General features: G+C 54.1%; 1 protein-coding gene across 6 annotated transcripts; it reads left to right on the top strand.

Moving 5' to 3' along the window:
• The first annotated feature begins 1 nt into the window (after window position 1).
• Window positions 2-26,867, top strand: NAPRT (nicotinate phosphoribosyltransferase). Of its 6 annotated transcripts, none has more exons than XM_043538972.1 (14): window positions 2-278; window positions 6,656-6,783; window positions 8,695-8,777; window positions 9,644-9,774; window positions 9,887-10,002; window positions 10,484-10,677; window positions 11,225-11,365; window positions 12,273-12,357; window positions 13,848-13,928; window positions 15,371-15,473; window positions 16,601-16,758; window positions 18,108-18,218; window positions 19,078-19,133; window positions 25,310-26,867. In XM_043538972.1, the coding sequence occupies exons 1-14, from the start codon at window positions 68-70 to the stop codon at window positions 25,434-25,436; spliced, it is 1,725 nt and encodes a 574-aa protein (XP_043394907.1). In that variant the 5' UTR covers window positions 2-67; the 3' UTR covers window positions 25,437-26,867. The 6 variants fall into 6 exon arrangements, with proteins under 6 accessions (XP_043394907.1, XP_043394908.1, XP_037747812.1 ...); XM_043538973.1 differs by having other exon boundaries at window positions 18,111-18,218; window positions 25,310-26,863; XM_037891884.2 differs by lacking the exon at window positions 25,310-26,867 and having other exon boundaries at window positions 19,078-19,571.

Here is a 26,867-nt window from a genome sequence, read left to right on the forward strand (position 1 = left end):
CTCCCATTGGCTGCAGGCGCCCCTCTGCCCCCACGTGACGCCCCAGGCTTGCGGGCCCGGGCGCGGGATGGAGCCGGGGCGGCGGGGCTCGCTGGCGCTGCTCACCGACCTCTACCAGTTCACCATGGCCTACGGCTACTGGCGGGCCGGGCGGCAGCGGGAGCCGGCCGAGTTCGAGCTCTTCTTCCGCCGCTGCCCCTGCCGGGGCGGCTTCGCCCTGAGCGCGGGGCTGGGCGAGTGCCTGGCCTTCCTGCGGGGCTTCCGCCTCCGCGAGCCAGGTAGGGGCAGGGGCAGGGGCAGGGCCAGGGAGTGTGGGGGGCAGGGCCAGGGAGCGTGTGGGGGCAGGCGGGGGGGGGGCAGGGCCAGGGAGCGTGTGGGGGCAGGCGGGGGGGGGGGGGCAGGGCCAGGGAGCGTGTGGGGGCAGGCGGGGGGGGGGCAGGGCCAGGGAGTGGGGGCAGGGAGCGTGGGGGGGCAGTGTCAGGGAACTTGGGGGCCAGGGGCAGGGAGCGTGGGGGGGCAGGAGGGCAGGGCCAAGGAGTGGGGGGGGCAGGGAGCGGGGGGGGGCAGTGTCAGGGAACTTGGGGGGCAGGGCCAGGGAGCATGTGCGGGCAGGCGAGGGGGGAGGCAGGGCCAGGGAGCGTGTGGGGGCAGGCGTGTGGGGGCAGGCAGGGCCAGGGAGCGTGTGGGGGCAGGCGGGGGGGGGCAGGGCCAGGGCCAGGGAGCGTGTGGGGGCAGGCGGGGGGGGGCGGGGCCAGGGAGCGTGTGGGGGCAGGGCCAGGGAGCGTGTGGGGGCAGGCGGGGCGGCGACAGTGCCAGGGAGCGTGGGGGGGCAGGCGGGGCGGCGACAGTGCCAGGGAGCGTGGGGGGTAGGCAGGATAGGGGGCAGTGCCAGGGAGTGTGGGGGGCAGGTGGGGTGGCGACAGTGCCAGGGAGTGTGGGGGGTAGGCAGGATAGGGGGCAGTGCCACGGAATGTGGGGGCAGGTGGGGTGGTGGCAGTGCCAGGGAGTGTGGGGGGTAGGCAGGATAGGGGGCAGTGCCAGGGAGTGTGGGGGGTAGGCAGGATAGGGGGCAGTGCCAGGGAATGTGGGGGGCAGGTGCGGTGGGGACAGTGTCAGGGAGCGTGGGGGGCAGGTGGGGTGGGAGCAGTGCTAGGGAGCATTGTGGGAGGGCGCTGTCGGGGATCATTGGTGGCAGTGCCGGGGAGCTTTGGGTGGGGTATGCAGGGTGGGGCAGTGGCAGGGAGCCCGGGGAGCAGGCAGGCCAGGGGTCGCTGCCAGGGAGCAGCAGGGGCAGAGCTGATGCTAGGCATAAGTAGACTAAGACTTAGGGCCCTGGGCAGCATAAGGCAGCACTTTATTTGCTTTTTTAGTATGTGTTGTGGGGGGCCCAAAAATTATTTGTGCTTAGGACCCCCAGTGGGCTAACAGCACCTCTGAGTAGGGGCAGGGCCAGGTAGCGGGCAGGCGGAGGAGGGGGTGTTAGTGCAAGGAAGTTCTAGGGACTGGACATCAGTGCCCGAGAGTTGTAGGGGCAGGGCCAGTGGCCGGCAAGGTTTGGGTCAGTGCCAAGGAGCAAAAGGGGCAGTGCCGGGGCCTTGGAGCAGGCAGGGGATGGGTGGGGCAGGGAAGCGTTGGGGGCAGGTGGGGGATGGGTGGCTTAGGGAAGTGTTAGGAGCTGGACGTCCGTGCTGGGGGATTGGTTCTAGGGGAAATGGCTGGGACAGGTTTTGCCTCAGGTGGTGGGTGGGCCACAAACCCCCTGGGCTTCCAGCTGTGTGGCACAAACCGGGGTCACAGCCCTTGCGTTCCCCTCCCCTACCTCTACCGGGAGGAGGGCATTACTAGAGACACTGTACCATGTCTCCGAGTGTTGCTTGCCCAGGGAGTGGGGGAGCATGGGGCCCTCTGTCTAGGTTTTTATAAGGCCACTCCTCCCTGTCATGTGTCAGTGCCACCTTCCTACGCTGCCCACCCTGTAAACTGCCCCTTCCCTGATTCTGAGGCCAGGTCTGCGCTGTGGCACGGCTACGGTGCGTAGCTGTGCTGGCATAATCCCATTGTGCAGAGACAGACTGCAGCAACAGAAGGGGTTTTTCCGTCAGTGTAGGAACTCCACCTCCCCGAGTGACTGGAGTCAGGTCAACAGAAGCAGCAAACCTGCATTGCTCAGGAGCGGGATTTTTCCCACCCCTGAGCGCCAACCTGTGTAGACCAGATCTCAGTGTTCACTAACTCTCTAACTCCTCACAGCCCAGATTGCTTTCTTTGCCAGCTCCCTCTGTCTCTAAGCTGTGCTATTATCATCATTTATCACAGTAACGCCAGGACAGGGCTTTATTGCAAAGAGCATCCCATGAACATGTAGCCAGTGACAGTCCATGCTTCTATAAAAACAGGGCCTCGTGGGGGATAAGACAAACAGGGGAATGAGGAGGGGAGAGGGTGAAATCCCAGCTTCATTCCTGGCTGATAGCAAATCTCCCCTGGATTTCAGCGAGGCCAGGATTTCACCCACGGTGTTTGCACAATTAATAGCCAGTCAGTAGCAGTAATCACAACTCTGTCTTTGTTTGACTTGGGTTATCACTTGTTAAATATTATCCCACCTTGCAGCTTTGACCTTCCTGTGTGGCTTCCTCTCCCTCTTCAGCTGTCCCCAATCAAGGGACTTCACAAATAAACAGCTGATTTATTTCCTTTTTGTGCTTGTGAAAACTTTACCCAAACCTTCTCCTAATTCATCTCCCCCGCCCGCTGTCCAGTCCAAATCACCTTATGTTCTGCATTGCAGAGTTACAAAATGATGAGTTATAAAAACACGACTTGTGTGTGATTTCAAGCCTCTTCTGTTCTAGGCACTGTAAGCCGGGGCCTGTTTCTGCCTTTGAATAGTTGCACGTTCATCGCGCTCTCATTTCTTTCCACTTTAAATTCACGCTGGAGGAAGCCGCCGTCAGTGTGTGTTCCTGAGGTTTGCAATGGCTATGCAGCTGTGACGTGGGACAGTGGCTGCGTCCCAATGGCCTTTCTGTTCTGCTGGGAATTCGTCCTGTCGCTTGTTGCATCCATCCTCCCATGGTTCCCAGCTGAGCCCTCGGGGTACAGCAGTTAGAAGCGTTGTTTGCTCGCTGTAGAAACTGAAGGTTTCCATGGGTGCGTAGGGCACCGTAAACCCCGTAGTGCAGGAATCTTTTAGGATTATGAAGGAAGTAAATGTTTTTGGCAGACAAAGCAATTTCTGTACCCAGAGTGGTGTGATGGGAGCATCATTTCTGCATGGGATAGTGGTCAGATTGGTATGGACAGAGCCCAGGTCTGGGAAGCAGGAGCTCCTGAGTTCCTCTGTTCTAGTATTGTGGTATATCAGAACCGAACACCTCCTCTGCCACTGACTAATTCAATCACCTTGGGCTAGTCACTTAACATTTCTGTGCCTTGGTTTCCTCTTCTTCACCTCCCAGCATATCTTTACCTCCCAGCAGGAGTTGGATTGAGACTGTCCTGATAGTGGCTGATACTAGCACTACTCAAATGGCTCCATGAGTGTCTGCAGAATTTAAGCTTTAATTGTTTAAAATAATACTAACAACAATATTTCTAGCTCTGGGGCTGGAGAAGAAAACCTCCTGAAAGTGCTGCAGTGCTATGTTGTTGCATTTACAAGAGAGACTGAAATGAAAGCTCTGAGAGGTGTGAACTGCTCCATTCAGAGCAATGTCCTGTTAACTCTGAAGTGATTTCAATGTTAGCATTGCTAACTAGTACACTGCTGGTCATTTTATTTGAAACATCCAGTTACTTGGGGTTATGTGTGGAGTTTGGATAGAGAGCACAGCTTCACCCATCTGACTCCTGCTATACAGATGTTAGGATTAGTTAATGTTTATACAGTACTTGGAAGATGTGGGCTATGCACTGGCTAGCAGTTAGAATCAGCACTGACCAAATGTGTGTCATGGGGCCTATATTGCTAACAGCAAATGGAGCTTCTCTGTAGCTGAGAGGGGTCTGTGCTGTTGGAGCAGAAGGACCTGACTGGTCTCTCTGCTGTTACCATGACATTCCAAGTAGCCATGGCTGCAGCAGAGGACAGCCGTGAATCCCCGCCTGGCCACAGATGTGTTAAGGCATCAGTAACTCCATCACAAGAGGCATCGGTTCTTGCCTTTATTTGTAGTTCCGTGTCCCGTTTTGGACACCTCGCCAGCTGGACAAGGGGGAAGCACCAGAGGCGGTTATTGCTCCGGTCAGGATTTATATGTCAGGAGATTCGGCTCATTTAGCCTGGGAAGATGAGTTGGAGAGGGCAGGCAGGACTGGTAATGACAGGCAGTGACTTTCTCCTCCAGGCAGGTGGTTCAAATCCGCTCCTGGTTGGTAGTGACCCAGCGCTGTTACCCCTCAGATGGCTGTTTGGCCTCTGAGTTCACATCACAGAAATCACTGTTACAGTCTGCCTCCTCCTTAGCCTTGGAGGACAAACGCTTATCGCACCCATAGACCTGTGGTGCTGAGGAGGAGATCAGTGAGTTGGAGGGAACCAGCTGCCAGTGTCAGGGACAGAAAGGACTTTAGATACCAGGGCTGGCGCCGTTCACCAGCAATACAGCCATGCCACGTTCTGTAGTCAGAGAGGGACTAGGCGCTGCGTTTGAGCCTAGTGACGCTGGCAGTGGGGTTCCTTGTTACCCTGACCCGTAGTGGGAACAAGGTTGCTCCGAATGAAATGGCAGGTCGACTTAGATCCGAGCTTGACGTGAATTTTGCAGCCGGGGGCCAAGGTGCAGAGCCAGCAAAGGTCTCTGAAAGATGGTGGCTCGGTTTGTAGGACCCCAGCTTTAGACACATACAAAGGACGTCCTTGTGGCGCTGGGTCTGCACTGGGACTAGGGCGCAGAGCTGATGGCAAATCCTCCGACGAAAAAGGCCAATTTATCAAAATGCTGATTTCCATCAGAAACCTGCCAGCTCGCCCTCCCGGCTCCCTGTGCTGAGTGTGGGGGGACTGGAAGCCATGGCTTGCTGGCAGCTCCTCTCCCCAGAGGCCAGAGCACCCCTCCGCATCCCTACATCTATTAGACCAGTCCTTTGTACTTCACCTGTAAACAACATCATTCTCCCCACCACATTGTTCACCGCTCAAGGTTAATTTCCTCTCCTGAAATCCCCTCTGTCTCTTCGATAGCGTTTGACTCAGTGTGTAAACAGACTTCCCTTGTAAGGGTCAGCCGGGGAGATGTCTCCCACCTCCTGTCTGGTGGGACCTGTCTTAAGGCATGTACTTCTGTGTGACCTGCCTTTAACTACAAGGCTCTAAGACAGGGGTGGGCAAACTTTCTGGCCTGAGGCAAGCCCCGGACCCCACTCCCCAGCAGGAGCTCGAGGGCCGGATTAAAACATCTGGAGGTCTGGTTGTGGCCCCTGGGCCATAGTTTGCCCACCCCTGCTCTAAGAACATGATTTCCAATGTCTATGTCTAGCTCCTTGCATATTATCCACACACGCATCTGGCAAGGATTGTGATGACCAGTGTGAGACACAGGCTTTTAGTGGAGACCTTACCCGATGCTTGTTGGTGAACTAGGGTGTAAACACCAGACCAAGAGGATTGCTGTAACCCTTATGTACCCCTGTGCCCTCTGCCAGCTGGCTTCATGAGGTCCTTGGTTCAGAGGGAGGGTTGCTTAGTGGTTAGTGCACAGGACTGGGAGTCAAGTACTCCTGGCTCTGTCGCTGATCCCCTGAGTTATCCTGGTCAAGTCATGTCCCTGCCCCATGCCTCAGTTTCCCCAGGATTCTGCCCTTCCTTCCAGCGTGGTTGTAGAGGAGTTAGAGATCCTGGGAGGGAAGTGGCTACAGAAATGCAAAGAGTTTATTCACCTGCATAAAAAGCTCCATGGCTCCTGAGCGCTTTCCGCTGGCAGATAAAGCTGATTACAGTTAAACCCGAGTCTCTCTCGTTTGGGGTTTCGGTGACCCTATGTATCTCCGGTCAGATGCAGCCATTGTGGGGTTTATACTTTCCACCGAAGCAGCTGGTGCTGGCTGCTGTTGGAGACAAGCTAGTGAGCTAGCTGGAGCCCTGCCCTGCTCTGCTCTGGCCATTCCTCTGCGGTCACTGGGCATTATGTCCATCCTCCCCGCCATGGTCTGCTCACTGAGGCCCTGCATTGGGATCAGAATTGCACTGCCCGCAGCCAGGGCCGTCATTGCTGGCAGGGTGCCATCGCGGCTGCTCTGACCAGCTGCTCAGTCCCATGATCTCGGTCCCGTCTGCTCCCGAGGGGCGCTTGGTCTTATCTGTGGAGCTGGGACCGGCGGTGTGAACTCTCCTCTCCAGTCGTTCCTCAGCCCAGCAGCAGGACTTGGGCCCATGGCTCCCCAGGCGAGAGCCCAGTGGAGCTTGTCTGTGCTATGCTATCCTGCCTTGGAGCTGCAGTGGGGTGGTTCTCGCAGGGCAGATGGAACTGTAGAGGGCTAGTGAACAACATGAGGGTTGGGAAAAAATTCCCTGCCTGCCCTCAGGGAGACCTTGGTAGTGACGTCATCTAAACCCACAGCCCCACCTGCCACCGGGACAGCTCTCCCAGGGCGTGAGGGATGCTCTTCCCACCTCCGCGCTGGGGCTGAACGGCGATCTCTGGCTGCTTTCCAGAAATCGAATACCTGCAGTCGGTCCTGCCCAGCACCACGGAGAAGGCTTTCTTCGATTACCTGCGCACCATGGACGCCTCCGAAGTCACCGTCTCCTCTGCACCGGAGGGCTCCGTCGTCTTCGCCACGGTGGGCATTAGTCGCAGCGGCAGCGCCATTCAGTGTAAAGCAATGGCACGGACGCAGGCTGAGAACCCTCCGGCGGTCTTTGCCCCAAGTGAATTATTCCTGAGTCAGGGCGCCCTGGTGGATAGAGCATTGGACTGAAATTAGAGAGATCTGTATCTCTGGCTCTTACTGGCTCTTCCACGGGCCTGCTTGGGCAAGCCACATGACCCCTCTGTACCTCAGTTTCCCTATCTGTGCAATGGGGATAATGATACTGACATCCTTTGTAAAGCACTTTAAGATCTACTGGTAAAAGGTGTGATATACAAGCTGGTTACTATTGTTGTATAATGTGGGTGGCTCAACCAATGCATTTCACCTGGCTTCTCTTCCACTCCCATCTCTCACCTGTATGTTTGATTATTCACCCAGGGCTCAGAGCTGAGAACAGAACCCAGGAGTCCTGATTCCAAATCCTGTGGTTCTGCTATGAGACTGTCCTGCCCCTTTGTGCTGGAATGGCAGTGTCCTCCGCCATGGGCGGGGTGTGGATGCAGCCGCTGTTTGAATGTCTCAGTCTATAGGCACGTGTGCATTGCACCAGTGGAAAAGAGTGAGAGCTGGTGCAATGAGAGTTCAATCAAATTCTGGCTGCGTTCGCTGAAACCGGCTTGACTTTGGGTTTAGTTCACACTGGTTTCTTCAAGACCAGATGGATGAACTTGTCCTGCAAACTAAGGCGTGCACTGAACGGAGTGTTCTTAGATAAATAAAGCAAGACTCTTTTAATAAGACTCTGGTATATCTGCTCTGACGAATGCTTTGTAGGAAAGGAAGGAGCTAGTCTGGAGAAGATGGAGGCTTCTGAAAAGAGTCAGAGAAAGGTCCCTAGAAGGAGGAGCTACAGAAAGAGAAGGGAAATACAGAATGATTGATGGACTAGCCCTTATATAGCTATGTAGGAATATTCAAGGTGGGAGCTGAGCCTGGTAGTTAAAGGTCTCCAGACTTTGTTCGGCAGGAGCTGAGGACTGAACGTTAGTGAGAGGAGACGGAGTTACCCCAGGTCACAGAAAGGCATCTCTGCACCTTAAGAGGATTATGCAGGCCATCTGAGGATGTCCACCAGTTCCTGGAGAGCCCAGGATTCAGACTTGTGCACCTAGTACTGAAGATCAGTTCAAGGGAGAACTGAGTAAAACCAGACTTAATAAGTTGGGGGGGGGGCTTCCTTTGTCTCCAGCCAGATGTTTCCCCTTGTACTGGAACTCTGTCTGATAGAGAGGAGACCCCCAAGGCTCCTGAAGTCTTAGAAGCCCAGCCGGAGTAATGTCTAAGAATTCATTGACCTTTGTAAAGGGCTTTCTGATTGACAGACAAAAAGTTCTCTATAAGAGCTGGTATATCCAGCTAAGGATCCTCTACAGCTAAAATCTGAAAGCCCCTACAGGAGAAATGCTGGAGAAATTCCAAGGTGATCGCAGCCGCAGGGGCTTGTGTGGGCCAGCAGGGGCCGGGGTGGGCGTCAGGGAGGCTGCAGCGATTGAGGTGGGTGAGTCGAGGGGAAAGGCTGGAGACATTGATGGCAAGGGGTGGGAGGGATTAGGGAGGAGCCAAAGATGTGGGGCTGTGCCAGGGTGACTGAGGATGGTGGTGGAGTCAGCTGTGCTAGAGAAGGGGGGAGGCCTTGTGTGACACAGCCCAGTCCTAGCCCGGGATGGGGCCCGTTGCTTGGAACCCAGTGGCTTGCGGGGCATCGCTACGGTGGCTTTGCCGGCATGACGAAGACGCGGCTACGAGTCCCGTGAGAGCGTCGGCCAGATGTGGGGGCCGGGTGTGGCTTTGAAGCACCGGGCCGGGGGGCAGGGTGGGGGTGAGGAAAGCAGATGAGCTGGGGTGAACCCCCCCTCTCCCACGGCTCTTCCCCTGCAGGTTCCGCTCTTGCAAGTGAAGGGGCCGCTGCTGGTGGTGCAGCTCCTGGAGACCACGCTGCTGTGTCTGGTCAACTACGCCAGGTGAGCGGCTCCGGGACACGCAGCTTTGTGGGTGCAGCATCCCCGGGGCAGCACCTGCTCGTTTGCGGTAGGGTCCCCAGGGCCCTGGGGCGATGCACTGGGTGGGGGCCTGGGGTGGCATGTGCTGCGTTGGGGGCACTGGGGCAGCATGTGCTGAGTGAGGCTTTGGGGGCACTGGGGCAGCATGTGCTGAGTGAGGCTTTCAGGGCCTGTGGGGCAGCATGCGCTGGGTGGGTCTGTAGGGTCCCCTGGGGCAGCACGCACTCGGTGGGGGCTGTAGGGGCCCCGGGGTGGCACATCCTGGGTAGGGGGCACTGGGGCTATAGGGCCCTGGGGCAGCATGTGCTGGGTGATAGATGAAGGGTTCCAGCTGCTTTTGAACGTTTCCTGCCCCCCACAAGGGCAGCACGTGTGTCTGTGTGCTGGTTCCTGGCTGCGTCTCTGCTCTTCCCTCTCCCGTTGGCTGTGGTGCTCCAGAGTCTCCCACGTGTCCTTCAGGTCTCCTCATCCATCTCACCCTCCCTGCCCCTGACCTCTGGAGCCGTGTCCCTCTCCCCCACAGCACCCTCCTCGTCCTGACCCCCCGGGGGGCTGCCTAGTGCTTCAAGCACATATGGCTCCACATTACTCCCCCCGTAACTAAAATCCTTAAATCTGATCCGTCCGCAGCTCCGGTCTGGGCCCTCTGGCTCCCACGTGTTCTAGTCAAACTGATCCACCCTCTGAGGCTCCCAGCACGTGTCCCTGCATCATCTGCCCCTGTCGTCAAGGAGCTCATGGGCATGGGGCCTGGCCCTTCCTGTGCCTTGCTTGGTGTCCAGCTGGGGTTGGTATTCAGGGAATATTTGGGGTTTTTCCTTTTCCAGCCTTGTGGCCACCAACGCTGCCCGGTTCCGGATGCTAGCTGGCCCAGACAAGAAGCTGCTGGAGTTGGGGCTGCGACGTGCCCAAGGCCCGGATGGGGGCCTTTCTGCATCCAAGTACTCCTACATAGGGGGTGAGCTTAGCCCAGGCGTGTCAGCTCCTCGCGGCAGGGCATTCCCTATCCCCTTCGCTCCCGTTTGGTCTGCGTTCCCCTCGCCCACGTGCCCCCGATCTCTCCATTCCAGGCTTTGATTGGACCAGCAACGTGCTGGCAGGGAAGCTGTACGGGGTTCCAGTGCGGGGAACTGTGGCCCATTCCTACATCATGTCCTTCACGTCGCTGATGGAGGTGCAGCCCCGGGTTCGTGTCCCTGCCCGGGAGGAGGGGGGATTTGTTTAATAACTTTGCACGGCATTGAGAGGGGGCGGAACCAAGCACCGCAATAGATGCTGGGGTGATGGGCATGTTATCGGTGCCTAGCACCGTGAACCATCCCACTGCCTCCTTGCAGCATTGCATGCTGGGACTTATAGTCTCCCTGGGGCCCCACCTGTGGATTTCAAAACCGACAGTGGTCACAGTCTTTCTAGCTTCACACAGATGAGGAGCACCCCATGGTCTCCCGGCAGCGGCCACCAGCCCCCTCAGTTTGGTCACTTTGACATAGCTGAATGGCCTTTGTGAATCATCATTGCCTACGTTTAGGAATTATCTCTACTGAGTTTGTGCTTCAGAGCCAGCAGGGGGCTGAGGAATCCCGAGATGTGTTTTTATAGGCCCTACCGAAAGCAGCCATTTTAGATTGGTGATTGGTACCATGGAGGTGCTGTTTCCCATGCAGACCCTGAAGCCCCTGGATGGAGATGAGCCGGTGGATTTCCTGCCCCTTGCTGAGTTGTGGCTGCAGCGGGTGTGCCAGATGCTGCAAGTCCCCCAGGACAGGGTGAACCGCGGGGAGCTGGCTGCCTTCGTGTCGTACGCCATCGCCTTTCCCCACAACTTCCAGGGGCTGGTGGACACTTACTCCATCATGGGGTGAGGAGGCGAGGGGTGGCAGTGGCCTTTTCTGAGCATGCTCCATGCTTCATGATTGTTGCACGGCACCTGGATTCCACGGTGACCGGTGTAAGTGTTGTCCCGTTGACTGCGGGAGCAGAGATGGCGAACGGGCTCAGGTTGGGTCCCAAGGGGCAGGGGGAAGCAATGGCAGGGCAGCTGTTTAGATGCAGGATCTCTGAGACGATGTCTTAGAGCGCATTGCGGTCTCCTAGAGAACCCAGCTAGGACCCAGCCCGTGTGTTCTGTCTCTTCTGCGTGGTGTGCTGTCCTCCATTCCCACATGCTGGGGATAAGACAGCTCTGATGATGCTGCAGAGCCTCTGGTACTGGCTGCCCCGGGGAGTCCCTCTCTCCTGTTCTCTTCTTTGTCCTTGCCTTGATCTGGATGTGGAACCTCGAATCGCCTCCTGCCCCTGACCCAAACACAGCCTGCTTGGCCCATCTCTGCCACTCCATGTCGCAGAGAGTAGGGTTCCCAGGCCTTTCTTCCAGCCGGACCCATCCTCCTCCTTGCTGTTGGCAGGAGTGGCATCCCAAACTTCTGTGCCGTGGCGCTGGCGTTGAACCAGCTGGGATACCGCGCGATAGGGATTCGCGTGGACAGCGGCGATCTCGGCAAGCAGGCGAGGGAGATTCGCCAGGTGCTCCGGACCTGTAGTGCCAAGTGAGTGCCATGCTGCTAAGCAGACGCTATTACCCTTCTGCTGGGAACTCCCTTGCAAGGCTGAGAGACAGAGCCCTTTACATAGACTCTGCACGAGGGCCTCTTGTGTGGGGGCAGTTACTGACCCTGGATGATGGCCCCTCCGTACTCACCATGTGTAAGAGTCAGATGAGTAGTCAGATCTTACCCAACCAAAAGGAGTGAATCTCTGTGGCTGGCTGCCACTGTGTCACTTCACTCAGATATGGAACTGCTCCCATCTGTCTGTCTGTCCGCTGGGCTGGATTTTCAAGAATTGGACCCCCCCCACTGCCTTACCGCTCCCAGCCCAGCTGTAGTTTATAAGCGCTGCACGGCAGAGACAGCGCCATTCTCTCATGTTTTAAAAGCATCCAGGAGATTCGGATATGACCAAACCTAGTAATAAAGGATGATGATGATGATGATGGCACTGCAGAAGCAAGGCAGCTGGATTCCCTTATGGCTTATGTTTCGGTATGAATTGTTCACTGATTCCCGGTCCCGGAGTCAGGTTCTCCATCCTCGTTGGAACCCCATGAGAGACAATGGGGTTGCACAGATGTCACTGAAAGCAAAATTTGGCCTGCAGCTTCTTTGTGATCAGTGGTGCTGCACAAACCAGAAAGAGCCCAGCTTGACTCTCAGATCCCAGGGGCAGTTTCCAGGGTGCCCAGGGGTGGGGGGTGGGCACTTTTATAAACTGAGCAAACTGTCCAGATTTCTGGCTGGGCTGAGAGCCACGAGAGCCACGTTGTCATCCACCCTCCAGGATTCAGATCTAGCAAAGCTTCAACCACCCTGTGCTGTAGGCTCAACCCCGCTGGGGCACCTGTCCCTTGTAAGAATCCTGCAGCTGTTTTTAGCAACTCACTTCCATTGTGTCCAGCTTCCAGGTTCCCTGGTTTGCAGCCATCCCCATTGCTGTGAGCAATGACATCAGTGAAAGGAGCCTGGAGGAGTTAATGCAGGAGGTGAGATGGACTCAGCTGGTGCCAGGGTTTCAGCTGTGGTAGGAGGGGCTCATCAGTTGTTGGCACAGTTCACAGCGCCCCCGGGTGGAATGAATTTGGCAGCTGCTAATGTGTGCTGTTCTATCTTAGTCATGCCCTTTAACCTATCTGCACCCCACTTGAGAGCCGGTCCCAGTACTAACCTGCCTCTTGGAGGTGGTGTTTCAAGCTACAGCTTGTTTGTGAAACTGTCTAGGGGCTTGTCTACACATGAAAATTAATCCAGACTAAGGCAGGGGTGTGAATTTAAGTGGATTAACTATTCTTGATTAACTCCATGTGTAGTTGCTCTTATTCTGAATTAATTTAATCCATTTGATAAATGGATTAATATAATGTGGAATAAAGTGCTTGGAATAAGAGCATGCCCATGTGGTGGTAATCAGGAATAGCTATTCTGGAATAACTGTGTGTGTAGATAAGCCTGAGGAGTGAAGAGAATGAATCTGCTGCCTTCAGACATGGGGGAACGGGAGGGTTCTTAGCAGGGCAGATAGAGAAGCACCTGGTTACCTACAGGCAGACAAGCCCTTAATCTGCATGTTCCCATGAGCTGTCCAGGTGGGCATGTGCTGCTCCCTGATTGCGACCAGCCTGTGGCCTTCCCCACCCTTAGGGAAGAACTTGTAGCTATGCAAGGTAAGAGAGATTAATCAGGCCTTGTGGTTCAGGGATCAGCAGATTGCAGGACGTTCCCCATTGGCCAGCAGCGGCTTTGGGGTGGGAGTCTGCAATCCTCTGGAGCTTCAGGCTTTGCCACTGTCCACGACTACCAGGCTAGTGGCCCAAGGCTCTGCTCCCAAATGGGAAACGCTATTCCTGCCTGTACCCTTCTGGGAACCCAATGGGGAGCCTTCTGGGGCCAGAAATACCATGTTCCTATTCAATGACCATGTTCCCAAAGATGGGGAACAGCCAGAGACCCTGTGATCACAGAAGGGAGGGCAGAGGTGGCTGGTCCAGGACTTGGGCAGGAAGATGATGGGGGTCCTGTCCCCTTCATATGGGGGGTTTTCCTCAGCTGGGACCTTCTCGCTATGGGGTGCTACCTTTGTGAGCCGTGTCCCAGCTCCATGCCAGCCAGTGGAGGGAGGCTCTTCATACAGCACAAGGGAGAAAGAATTGTCCAGTGGTTAGAGCGGGCGGATGTCCAGGTCTCCTGGGTTTGACTCCCAGCTCTGCCACTGACTCACTGTGTGGCCTTTAGCACTGAACTCCCCTTTCCCAGGGGGTGTTGTGGGGCTTGGCTGATGTCCGTAAAGGACGCGGGATCCTCAGAGGGAAGGTGCTAGCAAGGGGAGAGGTTGTAATCTCTTCAGGGCAAGTTAGTACAGCACCTGGCGCAGTGGGGTCCTGGGCCAGGCAGGACTGGGGCTGCTAGACACTGCTGCGATGCAGTCAACGAGTAATAAGGGTAATACCAACTCCTTGTCATCTGTCTCCTCTTCTAGGGGAATGAAATTGACATGATCGGAATTGGGACCAACGTGGTGACGTGCCCACTGCAGCCCTCACTGGGCTGTGTTTACAAGGTAACCTTCTTGCTGGGATGGTCCAACAGGAGCTCATCCACAGGTCTATTACTCTTCCGTTCTCCCCTGCCCCCCAACTGAGCAGAATCCTAGCCCTCCTGGAGTTCAGTGCAAACCTAGCAATTGCACCAACCTGCAGCTTCTTGACGAAACTGGCAACAATGATGTACTAGCCGTTAAGGCTGCAATGCCTGTCTGGGTTTATTGTGTGATCGAGGGGGTGTTGATGTTTTCTCAAATAGCTTGACTCCTCTTCCACTTTCGTTAATAGGGAATGGAAAGAGGCTGCGTGGCCTAGAGGTTAGAAAAGGGAACCGGGCTTCAGAGCGGGGCTCTTGTCCTAGTTTTACCATTGGCTCGCTGTATGCAAAATGTGATCGTGTCAGCTGCTGTAAAGTCTTTGAGATGTTTGGATGGAAAGCTCTGTGTGAGGGCACATCGTTGTGATTCGCTGGAATTATTTTGGTGGACATCCTGTTGACACGACTGAAGAGAGACTGCCACGTTAAAAATCATGGGCCTGATTCTCCTCTCATTTACATGGGTATGAATCCGGAGTAAGGACCATAGTGCATAGGTCTGAAAGGTTCCTCTGATCACTGAGCCTGGCTCCCTGCTATCACAGGCAACCCCCCCAGATCATCCCATTCACAAATTTATCAATCTCCATCTTAAAACCGGTTAGGGTCTTGGCCCCGTTTCTCCTATTGGCAGGCTGTTCCAAAGCCTCACTCCTCTGAAGATTAGAAACTTTCTTTTCATTTCCAGCCTCAGTTTATTCATAGTGAGTTTATGCCCAAGGCAGTAGAGTTATGTTAGGGTAAACTGAGAAAAGAAACAGGCATATATATATATATATATATATATAGTGTGTGTGTGTGTATACACTGTTTGATTCTGTATTGCACTGGACTTGGGCAGTGAAACTGGATTCGTCAGTTTCACTATTGGAGCATCCCGCACAAGCCCTGAAGGCTGCAATGCCCAATGGCAGATGTGCTGTAGGGGAAGGCTTAAATACAAAAAAAAACCCCACAATTTCCATTTTAAAACAATAATTTCACGAGAATGTTTGTTGTTAGTAGAATTTGTAAAATTGCAGTTTTTAACTAACCCTCAATTTTGGGGCCGGAACTCTGCGTCTGATACATTTGTATGTTTATGTAAATCACCTCCCAGAAACGAAGGGGGGAGCTGATTCCTTAAGAAACAGTAGGCTTGCTGCATTGGGCTGAGGCCGGATGGAACTCATGACACAGACCTTTGGCTAGAATGGAGGGCTGTCTCCAGGGGGCACAGGGATTCTAGCCACAGGTGCAGCTACTTGCCGGAGTCTCAGGACGATCCCTGGGCACTGGTTTGAGCTGCTGCTTGCCGTAGAGTGAGATCTCCTACGCGATAGGCACGGAGGACCCTTTCATCTTTGCGCCTTCCTCCTGTAGCTGGTGAAGGTGAACGGCCGCCCCAAGCTGAAGCTGACTGAGGACGAAGAGAAGATGACCATCCCAGGGAGCAAGGTGGTCTACAGACTCTATGATGCCACTGGTGAGACACCGACCCAGCGCTCGCCCTGCAAAATGAGAGCAACATCCTGAGACTACAGACCTGGCTGTGCGAAGGCTGGTCCCCCAGAGACCTGAGACACCGTGTCTTAAACATACACAGCTCACACGCCCAAGTCCTGGCTCCGGATTTGGGGGGCAGGATTGGAGCTGGGACAGGTGGCCATTGCTTGGAGTCCCTGGTTTGAGTCTGGCTCAGGGCAGTAGTGACGCCCGTTACCACATGGAACCAAATTGGCAACTAATGAAAAGTTTAAAACGCCCCATCAACCATGCTAGCCCCCTTGCTGGCAGTCCCAGCAGAATGCCCAGGATCGACTGGCCCTTCCCCCTGGATGTGGGTCCTTCCTGCTCAGGACTGAGAATACAGTGCTGCAGGGAAGCCTGCCTTGCTAGCCAGGCTGTGCCTGCTCTGTGGACTAAGAACAGCAGCCTCCAGGGACGTCCGGTCCCGAGCCCAGCATTTCCCTGTCGCAGCCCAGATCGAACCTAAACGCCTGCCTGTTTCCCTCTGGCCTTGTGTCTGGGGCTGGGGTCCTAGGGGAATTCTGCTGAGCTGGGATTTCTCCTGCCACTGGGAAGGCTCCACCTCAGCAGGCCAGGGTAAAGTCCTCTGGCTACTCACCAGCCCAGGCTGCTGAAGTGGAGCCCCTCCTCTCTCCCTGCCCCCTGGGCTGAGCATCCCCTGGCCTTGCAGTTTGCTCAGCTTCTAAAAGCACCAGGTGTTCCCGGAGCCTGTGGCTGAGGACAGCTGTAGGTGTCAGGATCCCCAGAGGCTCGTCCGGAAAAGCTGCTGTTCCCAGCTCCTGGGACCGTTGACCTTTGCAGCAATGTGACCCCCTCCCCTCCCTACCTGAATGAGGAGATCCTGCAACATCCCCTGCTTACAACCTCTCTCCCCACCCCGCTCCCCACGGCTCAGCTGTGCACCCTCTCACCCGCCAGGGAGCTAGTCTGAGTGTCAAGCGGGGGGCACCGGCTGATGAAGCCACGGTCTTGGTCTGGATCTAAACTGGCACAGCTCCCCTACGAGGGATAGCATTGCTCTGAACCCCAGCGTGCGCACACCCCTCCCCCGGGCAGCTAATGTCTGCCTCCAATTCCTGGCAGGTCTTGCCTTTATGGATCTCATGGCATTGGAGGAGGAGCCCCCAGCCGGGGCGGGGCAGGAGGTGGCTGTCCGCCTGCTGGGGAGGAGTGAAGAGGCCAGGAGGGTGACTCCCATGGCTGTGGAGATCCTGCACCGCACTTACTTTAAAGACGGACAGGTAAGAAGAGGCGTGCTCCCCTCCCTCCTTGCAAGCCGCCATGCTGCTGCAGCCTTGGCCACGTTGCAAGCTGTTCTCTTGGCCTAGCTGATTTCTTGGCTCCCCTGCCGCCAGGACCCTTCCAGCTGTGATCCCATTGACTCTCCGGTGCTAAGCAGGCTGCAGCACAGGCCAGTACTTGAATGAGAAACCTCTAGGGAAGTATTCGAGTACTGCAGGGTCGGTGGCGCTGTTCCCTTCAAATCAGTACTGCCCCAGCAAGATACTAGGGGATGCTGTATCATCTGTCATGGGGGGAGAAAATCAACATCCTGTCTGCTTGGCACAAATTGCAGGAGTCAAGGGGTTAAACCTGGATGTTCACATTACCTTCACCTAGACCCGTCCCCACTCCATTTTCAACTGAGTGTAATAATCGCTTCCTGTCCTACGCTGTTGGGTAGTGTTGCTTTGCGCAGTCGGACAGCTGCTACCTTCCACCCTAGAAGTGGCTGCTTTTGGATGGGAAGCTGTCTACAGAGTTCCTACAGAGTGTAAACATCCGAATAGGCCTTTGGGAGTTGTCTGGATGAAAGGGATAGTGCGGGAAAGTCAACAGCTCAGTCAACCCTCCTCCTGGTTCTGGAGCTGCGTCTCTGGCAGCACCCAGGCTGTTCCCAGCGGGAAGTGGTTCTGCCGATCAGGAATCGGGTGCCCTGGGGAACTGCGAATATGTTTGAATCTGGCGTGTCTTCGTTTTCTGGCTGTAGAGAGCCTTGCAGGCAAACTGAGTTGAACAGCCCCTACTGGAGCTGTGCGTAGGGCATTCTTCACAGTAGATCCCATGCTCTGGTTTGAAAGGCAGCACGTGTTTGGGGGAAGGCAGGTGACCTCCTTGCCTTTGTGGGAGGACAGCAGCCAGTCAAAAGTGGCTCAGTGGGATGCCCCAGCTAGGACTTTCTCATGCACAGCTTAGGGGGTTGGTTCATGACTCACTTTCAGCAGCATCCATGTTGTCGGTAGGTTTAGTCCTGGATTCTCTCTTCTGCTCTGCCTCTGGCTTGCTGCGTGACCTTGGACAAGTCTCTTCCCTTCTCTGTGCCTCAGTTTCCCCCCTACGTGGGGATAATACCTTCTTGGGGGGGAGGGGCTTTGAGAATTAATGTGTACGAGGCGCTTTACGCTTACCACCTCTTATCCTGCCTTTGCAGTGTCGTAACATTAAATCTTAGATGTGGGGAGAAGCAAACCCCAGCTCTGAACTCCCGCAGACTCAGACTCATCTTGGATCCAGGCCCCTGTTCTGCTCAGACCCAGCTCTTGCTTTTAATACAAACCTTTGACCTTCTGTCCTCCTCCCCCCTTCCAAGCAGGTTTGCCAGGCTCTTCCCAGCCTGCTGGAAGTCAAGAGCCATGCGCAAGCCTCTTTGAGCTTGCTCAGCCCTGCGCACAAGAGACTCCAGGACCCAGAGCCTTACCAGGTACGTGAGCCAACTTGGTGTGCACAGGCCATCTCCAACAGCAAGGCATTCTTGATCTGAGCTCTTCCACCTCGACCGGGGATCACGCCTTGCAGGGGCAGGCCTGATCAGTACTTGGCTGGGAGACTTCCAAGGAGCACCCAGGGGCTCCAGGTGGTCCTCTTCCTTCTGAACCCTGCTGTCTGTGCAATGCTCGGGAGGGCTACGCTTCAGGGAGCGACATGAATGGCTGAGTCGATGTTCTCCCCCGTGTCAGTGCTCTCTGTAGTGCCCTCTTGCAGCACTAGGGGGCGGTGTGCTGCAGGAAGGAGTAGGATGCTGTCCCCTCTCTTTGCAGCACTAGGGGGCGGTGTGCCTCTGTGTGGCATCTTTCAGAGGGGATGTAAATCAGGTCCTGACAACCTGTGATCATTGAAGACCCCCTGGCACTTTTTGTGGGAGTTAATCCTGGACTCCTGGCTGCATTCTCCATTCTGTCTCCCTAAACACCCTTTGCAGTTTCAGCTCATGCAGGATTTCTTCTGCACGTAATGCTGCACAGCACTGCTATATGCTGTTAAATGGCTTTCCCGTTCCACTGCAGAGGTGGCTGCATGTCGCTGGTGGATGAAGTGTTTCCTGGCTAGAGTGTGTTCATTGCTTTGTGATGAGAGACGCCCGTTCTGATTATATACCCGACCTTTTCCTTCTGTTCTTCTTCTCTGCCCATCGTCTGGGGTCTCTGGCAAGTCGGGAGCCTTCATCGCAATCACACAAGGCTCCGTCCCTCGCAGCCTGTGATGGGACAATAAGAGAACAAGAGCGGCATCTTTCATCAAACACGCTGACTGGCTTCCTCCCGTCTCCCCTCTGTTTGCAGGTTGCTGTGACTGAGAAGCTGTACTTTCTCCTCAGTGACCTGCGCCGATCCAGCCGGTGAGCTGCCCTGCCTCCATCCTCCCGTCCAGCAGCAAACTGCACCTGTGCAAAGCCCAGGAGTCCGGTGCTGCAAGCCTGAATTAACCTGCACAAAGACCTGGGCGCTCTTAGGGCCTGGGTGTTTCTATTTAATTGTCTAATCCTTTTTGAATGATGATTTTGCTGTAGCTACAGGGCAGTCCAGCTCCATCACGTATGGCAAACGTATCCCCAAACAGGGCCTGTGCAGACGGGAAGGAGATTTTTCTGATCCGATTTGAAATGCAAGGGGAGGCGTTGATGGAGGAAGACATCCAGCAAGGCTGTGCCTAGTTTTACTCTAGTAACGGTGTGGCTTAAGCGTTGGGATCTGCAGCTGTCCTCTGATGCCATTCTTCCACGGTCTCTACTGTATGTTTTGGGAAGTCGTATCTCCTTATGTTGTCCCTCCCAGAGTTTTCTGTGAAAACGGCATTTTCCTCAATGGGCCTGATAGCTGTGTGGCTTCGGAGTCACACTTTCTGACTTCAGTGCCTACAATAAGGGGGTGTTTGTAGTGCAGAGCCATCCCAGCTATGGGAGAATGAGCTGGAGTCCATTCTGGGCTCATGCATCATGACCAGAGTTGTTTAAGAAACAGCAGATTCATCCTAAGCAGAATCAAGCTCTCATCACAGACACATTGATTAGGAAATTCTCTGCTTAAAGTCTAGGGCTATTAATTCTCTTTAGCTTATAGCTAATTTGTGGGATCACAGTAATTGCATCGGACCAGGACTCGTTCTGTATCCTGTCAAATGGTGGCCAGTGCCAGCTGCTTCAGAGGAAGGTACAAGAAACCCTATGGGCTGCATCTAAACGGGAAATGTATGACTAATCATGAAATGAGCTGTGGCCAGGGGGCTCCCAGTGGGGTTCTGCACAGAGCTCCTTGCGGGAGCAGCAGTTTAATCTTCAGTTGTAAATTTAAGAATACAAACTGACCTCTTACAGATGGATCTTTGAGTATGAACCAAACCCATTATTTCCCACAATTCCACTTTGCCTGCAGATGCCAGGGGAGGTCTCGCAGGGTCTTCAGAAACACAAGTACAGTGTAAACGGCATAGGGGCAAGTGATTGGAGCCCCACAGTCTGCTTTGTGGAGCTTTCATGAAATGTAGCAAAAGTTTTCACGAAATCTCTCTCTTAACATGTGATGGAAACGCTTCCCCTGCAGCAACTGACAAACCATTAAATGTTTGGATTGCAAAGGCCCCGCTGTGTGCTTGGTGCTGCATAAAACAAGGAGAGATGTGGCCCCTGCTCTGAAGAACGTACCCAAAGTTAGTGTGTGAAAGCTACAGTGTGAAACCAAAAAGAGAGAGAAATGAGCCTGTCATAAATATAAAGGGAAGGGTAAACCCCTTTAAAATCCCTCCTGGCCAGAGGAAAAATCCTCTCACCTGTAAAGGGTTAAGAAGCTAAAGGTAACCTCGCTGGCACCTGACCAAAATGACCAATGAGGAGACAAGATACTTTCAAAAGCTGGGAGGAGGGAGAGAAACAAAGGGTCTGTGTCTGTCGGTAAGCTGCTTTTGCCGGGGATAGAACAGGAATGGAGTCTTAGAACTTTTAGTAAGTAATCTAGCTAGGTATGTGTTAGATTATGATTTCTTTAAATGGCTGAGAAAAGAACTGTGCTGAATAGAATGACTATTTCTGTCTGTGTGTCTTTTTTGTAACTTAAGGGTTTGCCTAGAGGGATTCTCTGTTTTGAATCTAATTACCCTGTAAGGTATCTACCATCCTGATTTTACAGAGGTGATTCTTTTATTTCTATTTACTACTATTTCTATTAAAAGTCTTCTTGTAAGAAAACTGAATGCTTTTTCATTGTTCTCAGATCCAAGGGTTTGGGTCTGTGGTCACCTGTGCAAATTGGTGAGGATTTTTACCAAACCTTTCCCAGGAACTGGGGTGCAAGGGTTGGGAGGATTTTGGGGGGAAAGATGTGTCCAAACTACGTTTCCCAGTAAACCCAGTTAGAGTTTGGTGGTGGCAGTGGATATTCCAAGGACAAAGGATAAAATTAATTTGTACCTTGGGGAAGTTTTAACCTAAACTGGTAAAAATAAGCTTAGGAGGTTTTCATGCAGGTCCCCACATCTGTACCCTTGAGTTCAGAGTGGGGGAGGAACCTTGACAGAGCCGGTTCGCTTGTTTTCACTGTCCAGGTTGAGAGAAGTACAAAAAGGTAAAAGAATTTTTAATTGTGAGGGTAACTGACCATTAAGGATGGGGTGGATTCTGTGTTACTTGGAGTCTTTAAATCAAGGCTGAATGGCTTTCTAGAAGAACAGCTCTAGCTCAACCAAAAGGTAGGGGCTGGCTGCAGGAATCACTGCATCAGGGTCTGTGACCTGTGCTATGCAAGAGGTCAGACTAGATGATCATAGTGGCCTCTTCTGGCCTTGAAATCTATGAATCTCTGAACATTTCTTTAAATTTTAATCGTCTCAGGTGCGTTTAGTAGCTCAGAAGTTGGTTTGTTTTCAGAATCATATTTGTAACCTGACTCTTGTATTGAAAACTTATTCCCAACTTTCTGGGGCAGTGTCTGTTCAACAGCAGAGATCAAACTTAGTGTCTTCGTCGGTTCCCTAGAACGTTCACACATGTTCTGGGTGAAGAGTTTCTTCTTTAGAAAAGAAAAGAAAACACCACTTGCCTTGAACCGAATAAATGTTAAAAATAAAAGGTACCATTCAGTGAACCCGCGTTCCCCAAAACATCTCTTTGCAGCGTCCAGTCCCTCCCCTGGGACCTTGACAGAAATTAAGTCTCCTGTCTTCAAGGAGACAGAACACACACACACACACACACTAGCCTTTTGGCTCACTGAGGACACGCTCTTTACCTTAATACACAGCACTGAGGTGGTTTATAGTGAAACTAAGAATAAGTTTGTATTAATAAAGAACAATGATTGGAGTGATACTGAGCGAGGGAAAGAGACAGGCCTGGTTTCAAACCAAACAAAAACAGCTGCTTTCTAGGCACTAAACCTTAACTTTAGCAAGTTACAATCTTTGCCATTTTGTCACTTACATGAAGCTTCCTGCCTCTCAGACTAGAGCAGGGGTCTCCAACCTTTTTACACCCAAGATCACTTTTTGAATTTAAGGGCAATCCAGGATCTACCCCGCCCCTTCCCCAAGGACCTGCCCCTTCCCTAAAGCCCTGTCCCTCTCACTCTATCCCCCCCTCTCTGTCGCTCGCTCTCCCCCACCCTCACTCACTTTCACTGGCTGGGGTTGGGGTTTGGGAGGGACTGAGGGGTTTGCAGTGTGGGAGGCGGCTCTGGGCTGGGGTGGGGGTGCAAGCTCTGGGAGGGAGTTTTGGTGCAGGAGGGGGCTCTGGGCTGGGGCAGAGTGTTGGAGTGCAGGAGGAGCATGCTGGCTCTGGGGGGGGGGTCAGGGCTGGGGGGTAGGTGCAGGAGGGGATATGGGGTGTGGCCTCCTGCCGGGCAGCATTTACCTCCGGTGGCTCCTGGTTGGTGGTGTAGTGTGGCTGCCGCTAAGGCAGGCTCCCTGCCTACCCCAGCCCCATGCTGCTCCTGGAAGAGGCCAACACACCCCTGGAGGCAGGGGCATGTGGCTCTGTGTGCTGTCCCTCTCTGTAAGCACCGCCCCTGCAGCTCCCATTGGCCACAGCTCCCTGTTCCCAGCCAATAGGAGCTGTGGGGGTGGTGCTTGCAGGCAGGAGTAGTGCATGGAGGGAGACCCCCCTGCTCCTGGGGGCCGTGCTGGCTGCTTCTGGGAGCAGCGTGGGGCCGGGGCAGGCAGGGAGCCTGTCTTAGCAGCAGCCATGCTGCACCTCCAGAGAACGCAATCGACTGGGAGATCCTCTAGGATCAACCACCACTGGGCTAGAGGGTCCAGCATTCACAGAAACAGAGGGTGCTGACCCCTATATCCCTGAGGGTATGTCTATACTTGGGCACATGAGGCTTGGGCTAAGAGGCTGTTTAACTGTGGTGTAGACGTTTGGTCTGGAGCCTGAGCTCTGGGACCCTCCCTGCTTGCAGGGCCCCAGTTGGAGCCTGAATGTCTACACTACAATTAAACAGCCCCTTAGCCTGTTGAATGGCCATGTAGACATTCCCTAAGCGATGGCTAATGAAGGGTCTTCTCCCCTTATAGTCTGGTAGCCCTTTGAAATGTAGTCGGTTGAAGCGTATCCCCGGACAAAGTTAGTCTCTTTCGGTTGGTTTGATCATGGTGTTTACTGTAGACCAGGGGTTCTCAAACCCAGGGTCGGGACCCCTCAGGGGCTTGTGAGGTTATTACATGGGGGGGGGGGGGTCGCAAGCTGTCACCCTCCACCCCAACCCCGGCTTTGTGTCCAGCATTTATAATGGTGTTAAATGTATTAAAAAGTGTGTTTAGTTGATAAGGGGGGGGTCTCACTCAGCGGCTTGCTGTGTGAAAGGGGTCACCAGTACAATTGTTTGAGAACGGCTGCTGTAGATGTACTTTCCGTGTCTCTGGCTTATGAACTTGACCCTGGCAGACTTGTACAGCCACATTCCCTTGTCTAGGACAAACCTGTTTGTTCGTGCTACTCAGACTGCTCCGTCGGACCACGTGTTAGGAACCTGTTTCCAGCACACGTACATACCTCTTTACACACAGCTGCTGGAACTAGGGGTGCTGGGGGTGCAGCAGCGCCCTCTGGCTTGAAGTGGTTTCCATCGTATCCAGGGTTTACAGTTTGGCTCAGTGGCTGTCAGCCCCCCCATCACACAGTGGTTCTAATGACCAACATGTCGCCACTTCTCATATGACACCTTATGAGGCACGGTTTGGCTAAATATTCTGACAACACTGTGTTGGGTGAGCCCTTTGCCACTTGGCTGTTAGGGTCACAGGTTCCTGTTTGACTCTTCACTGTTTACAACACACTCAGCCACTGGAAAGTAAAATCTCTTTCCTTATTGTGTTTTGCCTCCTCCTGCTCCATGTGGGGTGGAGGTGGCCACTGCGGGTTCTATGCTTGGGGAGCTGTTGTGGGTGCGCCTGCACCTCATGTGGATGAGACCGGCGGTCCGTTGGGGCCATGTGTGCACCCCAGACCACATGCTCTTGAAGAAGGGCAGAAAGGGTGGAACGGCCTAGCCCTCCCTCTGTTCTCTCTTATCGCCCATGGCAGTGAGCTAGAACTTGGGGAGCGTCCGATCCACTGGTACTTCCACGTAGCCTTCAACCTGCCCCCTTTCCCTCAGGAAGTGCCTCAGATTCACAGTGAGGCCCAACCCTTACCCTTACCAGAACAGGGTCCTGCCCTTCAGATACTGCGTGGCATGGAAAGTATTCGAATGGCTAGGCAGCAGTTCTGCGGAAAAGGACCTAGGGGTGACAGTGGACGAGAAGCTGGATATGAGTCAGCAGTGTGCCCTTGTTGCCAAGAAGGCCAATGGCATTTTGGGATGTATAAGTAGGGGCATAGCGAGCAGATCGAGGGACGTGATCGTTCCCCTCTATTCGACACTGGTGAGGCCTCATCTGGAGTACTGTGTCCAGTTTTGGGCCCCACGCTACAAGAAGGATGTGGATAAATTGGAGAGAGTCCAGCGAAGGGCAACAAAAATGATTAGGGGTCTAGAGCACATGACTTATGAGGAGAGGCTGAGGGAGCTGGGATTGTTTAGTCTGCAGAAGAGAAGAATGAGGGGGGATTTGATAGCTGCTTTCAACTACCTGAAAGGGGGTTCCAAAGAGGATGGCTCTAGACTGTTCTCAATGGTAGCAGATGACAGAACGAGGAGTAATGGTCTCAAGTTGCAATGGGGGAGGTTTAGATTGGATATTAGGAAAAACTTTTTCACTAAGAGGGTGGTGAAACACTGGAATGCGTTACCTAGGGAGGTGGTAGAATCTCCTTCCTTAGAGGTTTTTAAGGTCAGGCTTGACAAAGCCCTGGCTGGGATGATTTAACTGGGAATTGGTCCTGCTTCGAGCAGGGGGTTGGACTAGATGACCTTCTGGGGTCCCTTCCAACCCTGATATTCTATGATTCTATTCACCAAATGCCTGGTTGTGCATGTAAGGAGGTAGAAAATCCATCTCTAGGTGACTTGCTGCTCAGAGGCAGGTCCCAGCCGGAGACCACAACTAATCTAGCCTATGTTCTCTCCCTCTTCTCCTAAGCAGGGCTCATCATGATCCACCCCTGATCGGCAGGAGCATACCTCCCAGAGGCCAGGTTCTAGCCTCTCCAATCGATGGCGAATTACCGAAAATTAAATCCAGCAACAGTGTGTGCGTGTCTGGGATTTAGGCCGCATGCTGGTGTGTCCATACGTGACACCGCTTGCCAGACCACATGTGGCTCTTACTGTGTGCTTCCCATGCACGTCACACGGACAAGAGCATCAGAGGCCCACCTCAAACCCTGTGAAAGCTCATGTAGTGGCTAGAGCCAGTGAACGTACAAAAGGGAGGCCGTTCTTATCCCCGCCTTCCGTGCTGACCCTTGTCACAGACCCCACAGGTACTGGTTGGGATGCCCATCGAAACCAGCATTTTAACTCTCAAGGTCCATCATGTAGCAATATCGGCATGTCACACGCTCACATAGCCAAATTCTATCTTCTCACATCCGATGGGATCAAAGTTCCTCAAGAACCTCTTCCGTACCTATCTGCTGGTTAGAGCCCCAGCCCCCAGGGGCCCTCAATACTGTCCTAAAGCTCACGGAGCCCCTTCTGAACCACTGTCAGAGTGCTCCATGCACCACCTGGACATCAGGACTGCCTTGCTGGCTGTCGTTACCTCTGCACGGAGAGTTTGTCAGCTCCACGATCTCATAACCAGGCTACTTTATGCATCCTTCCAAGGTGGTGGTGAGACCTCACTCCACATTCAGCTCCAGGGTGGTCTCAGAATTCCACCTCAACCGAGCAATTACCCTGCCTGCCAAACTTGAAGCTGCATTCAGCGCTAGGAGAAAAGAAGCTATATACTTTGAACATGGCAAGAGTTTGCTCTCTTTGCTTAACTACACCACTCCCTTCTTCAGGCTGTCTACCTGCCTCTTTGTGGCCATTTCTGGCCAAGCCATCTCATCACAGAGCCTCTCTAAGTCGATCTCACGGGGCATTTCCCCTGCTATTGGATAGTTGCCAAGCCTCCCCCTCCGAGTGACAAGATCTGCTCCATCAGCAGCATCTTTTGCCTGCATCAGGCATGGGCCAGTCTCTGCTAGCCGCACTGTGGAGCACCTCACTGCCTTTTGTTCAATGTTATGCTGTAGACGTGGTAGCCAAGGTCAGGAGAGCAGTACTTTGATCCCTGTGTGACTGACAGCTGAAACGCCTCCCTCCCACCATCCAGCGAGGGTGCTACTTTCCAGGCACCTAGATCAGAATCCACACTGCAACAGGGAACTGCTACTTGCCCCACAGCAACTGTGGTTCTCTGGGATGTCATAGTCCATGTGGCTCCCCCAACCCGGCCTCCATTTGGAGACCTTGGCAACACGGGATTTGAATTGTGAAGGAACGGAGGGAGGTCTGTCCACCCCGTCTTTCTGCCCTCTTGTGGGAGCAGGAGGAGGCACAGAGGGCATGTGTGGCCTGGATGGACACCGCTATCACACTCAGTGGCGGATTAGCCACTGGGCCAACAGGACCTGGGCCCAGGGACCCCAGCCAATTGGGGGGCCCTGGAAAAATGGGCACGCCCTGACCTGCTCCACCCGCCCGGCGCT

The sequence above is a fragment of the Chelonia mydas genome, chromosome 2 (assembly GCF_015237465.2).
Source record: "Chelonia mydas isolate rCheMyd1 chromosome 2, rCheMyd1.pri.v2, whole genome shotgun sequence".
In the NCBI taxonomy this organism is placed as follows: Eukaryota; Metazoa; Chordata; order Testudines; family Cheloniidae; genus Chelonia; species Chelonia mydas.

Bases quoted from the DNA above. Each gene is read 5' to 3' on its own strand.
- NAPRT (XM_043538972.1), top strand. From the start codon at position 68: ATGGAGCCGGGGCGGCGGGGCTCGCTGGCGCTGCTCACCGACCTCTAC. The intron at 6,784-8,694 runs GTGGGCATTAGT...CTTCCCCTGCAG, and splicing joins GCTCCGTCGTCTTCGCCACG to GTTCCGCTCTTGCAAGTGAA. The intron at 16,759-18,107 runs GTAAGAAGAGGC...CCCCCTTCCAAG, and splicing joins CTTACTTTAAAGACGGACAG to CAGGTTTGCCAGGCTCTTCC.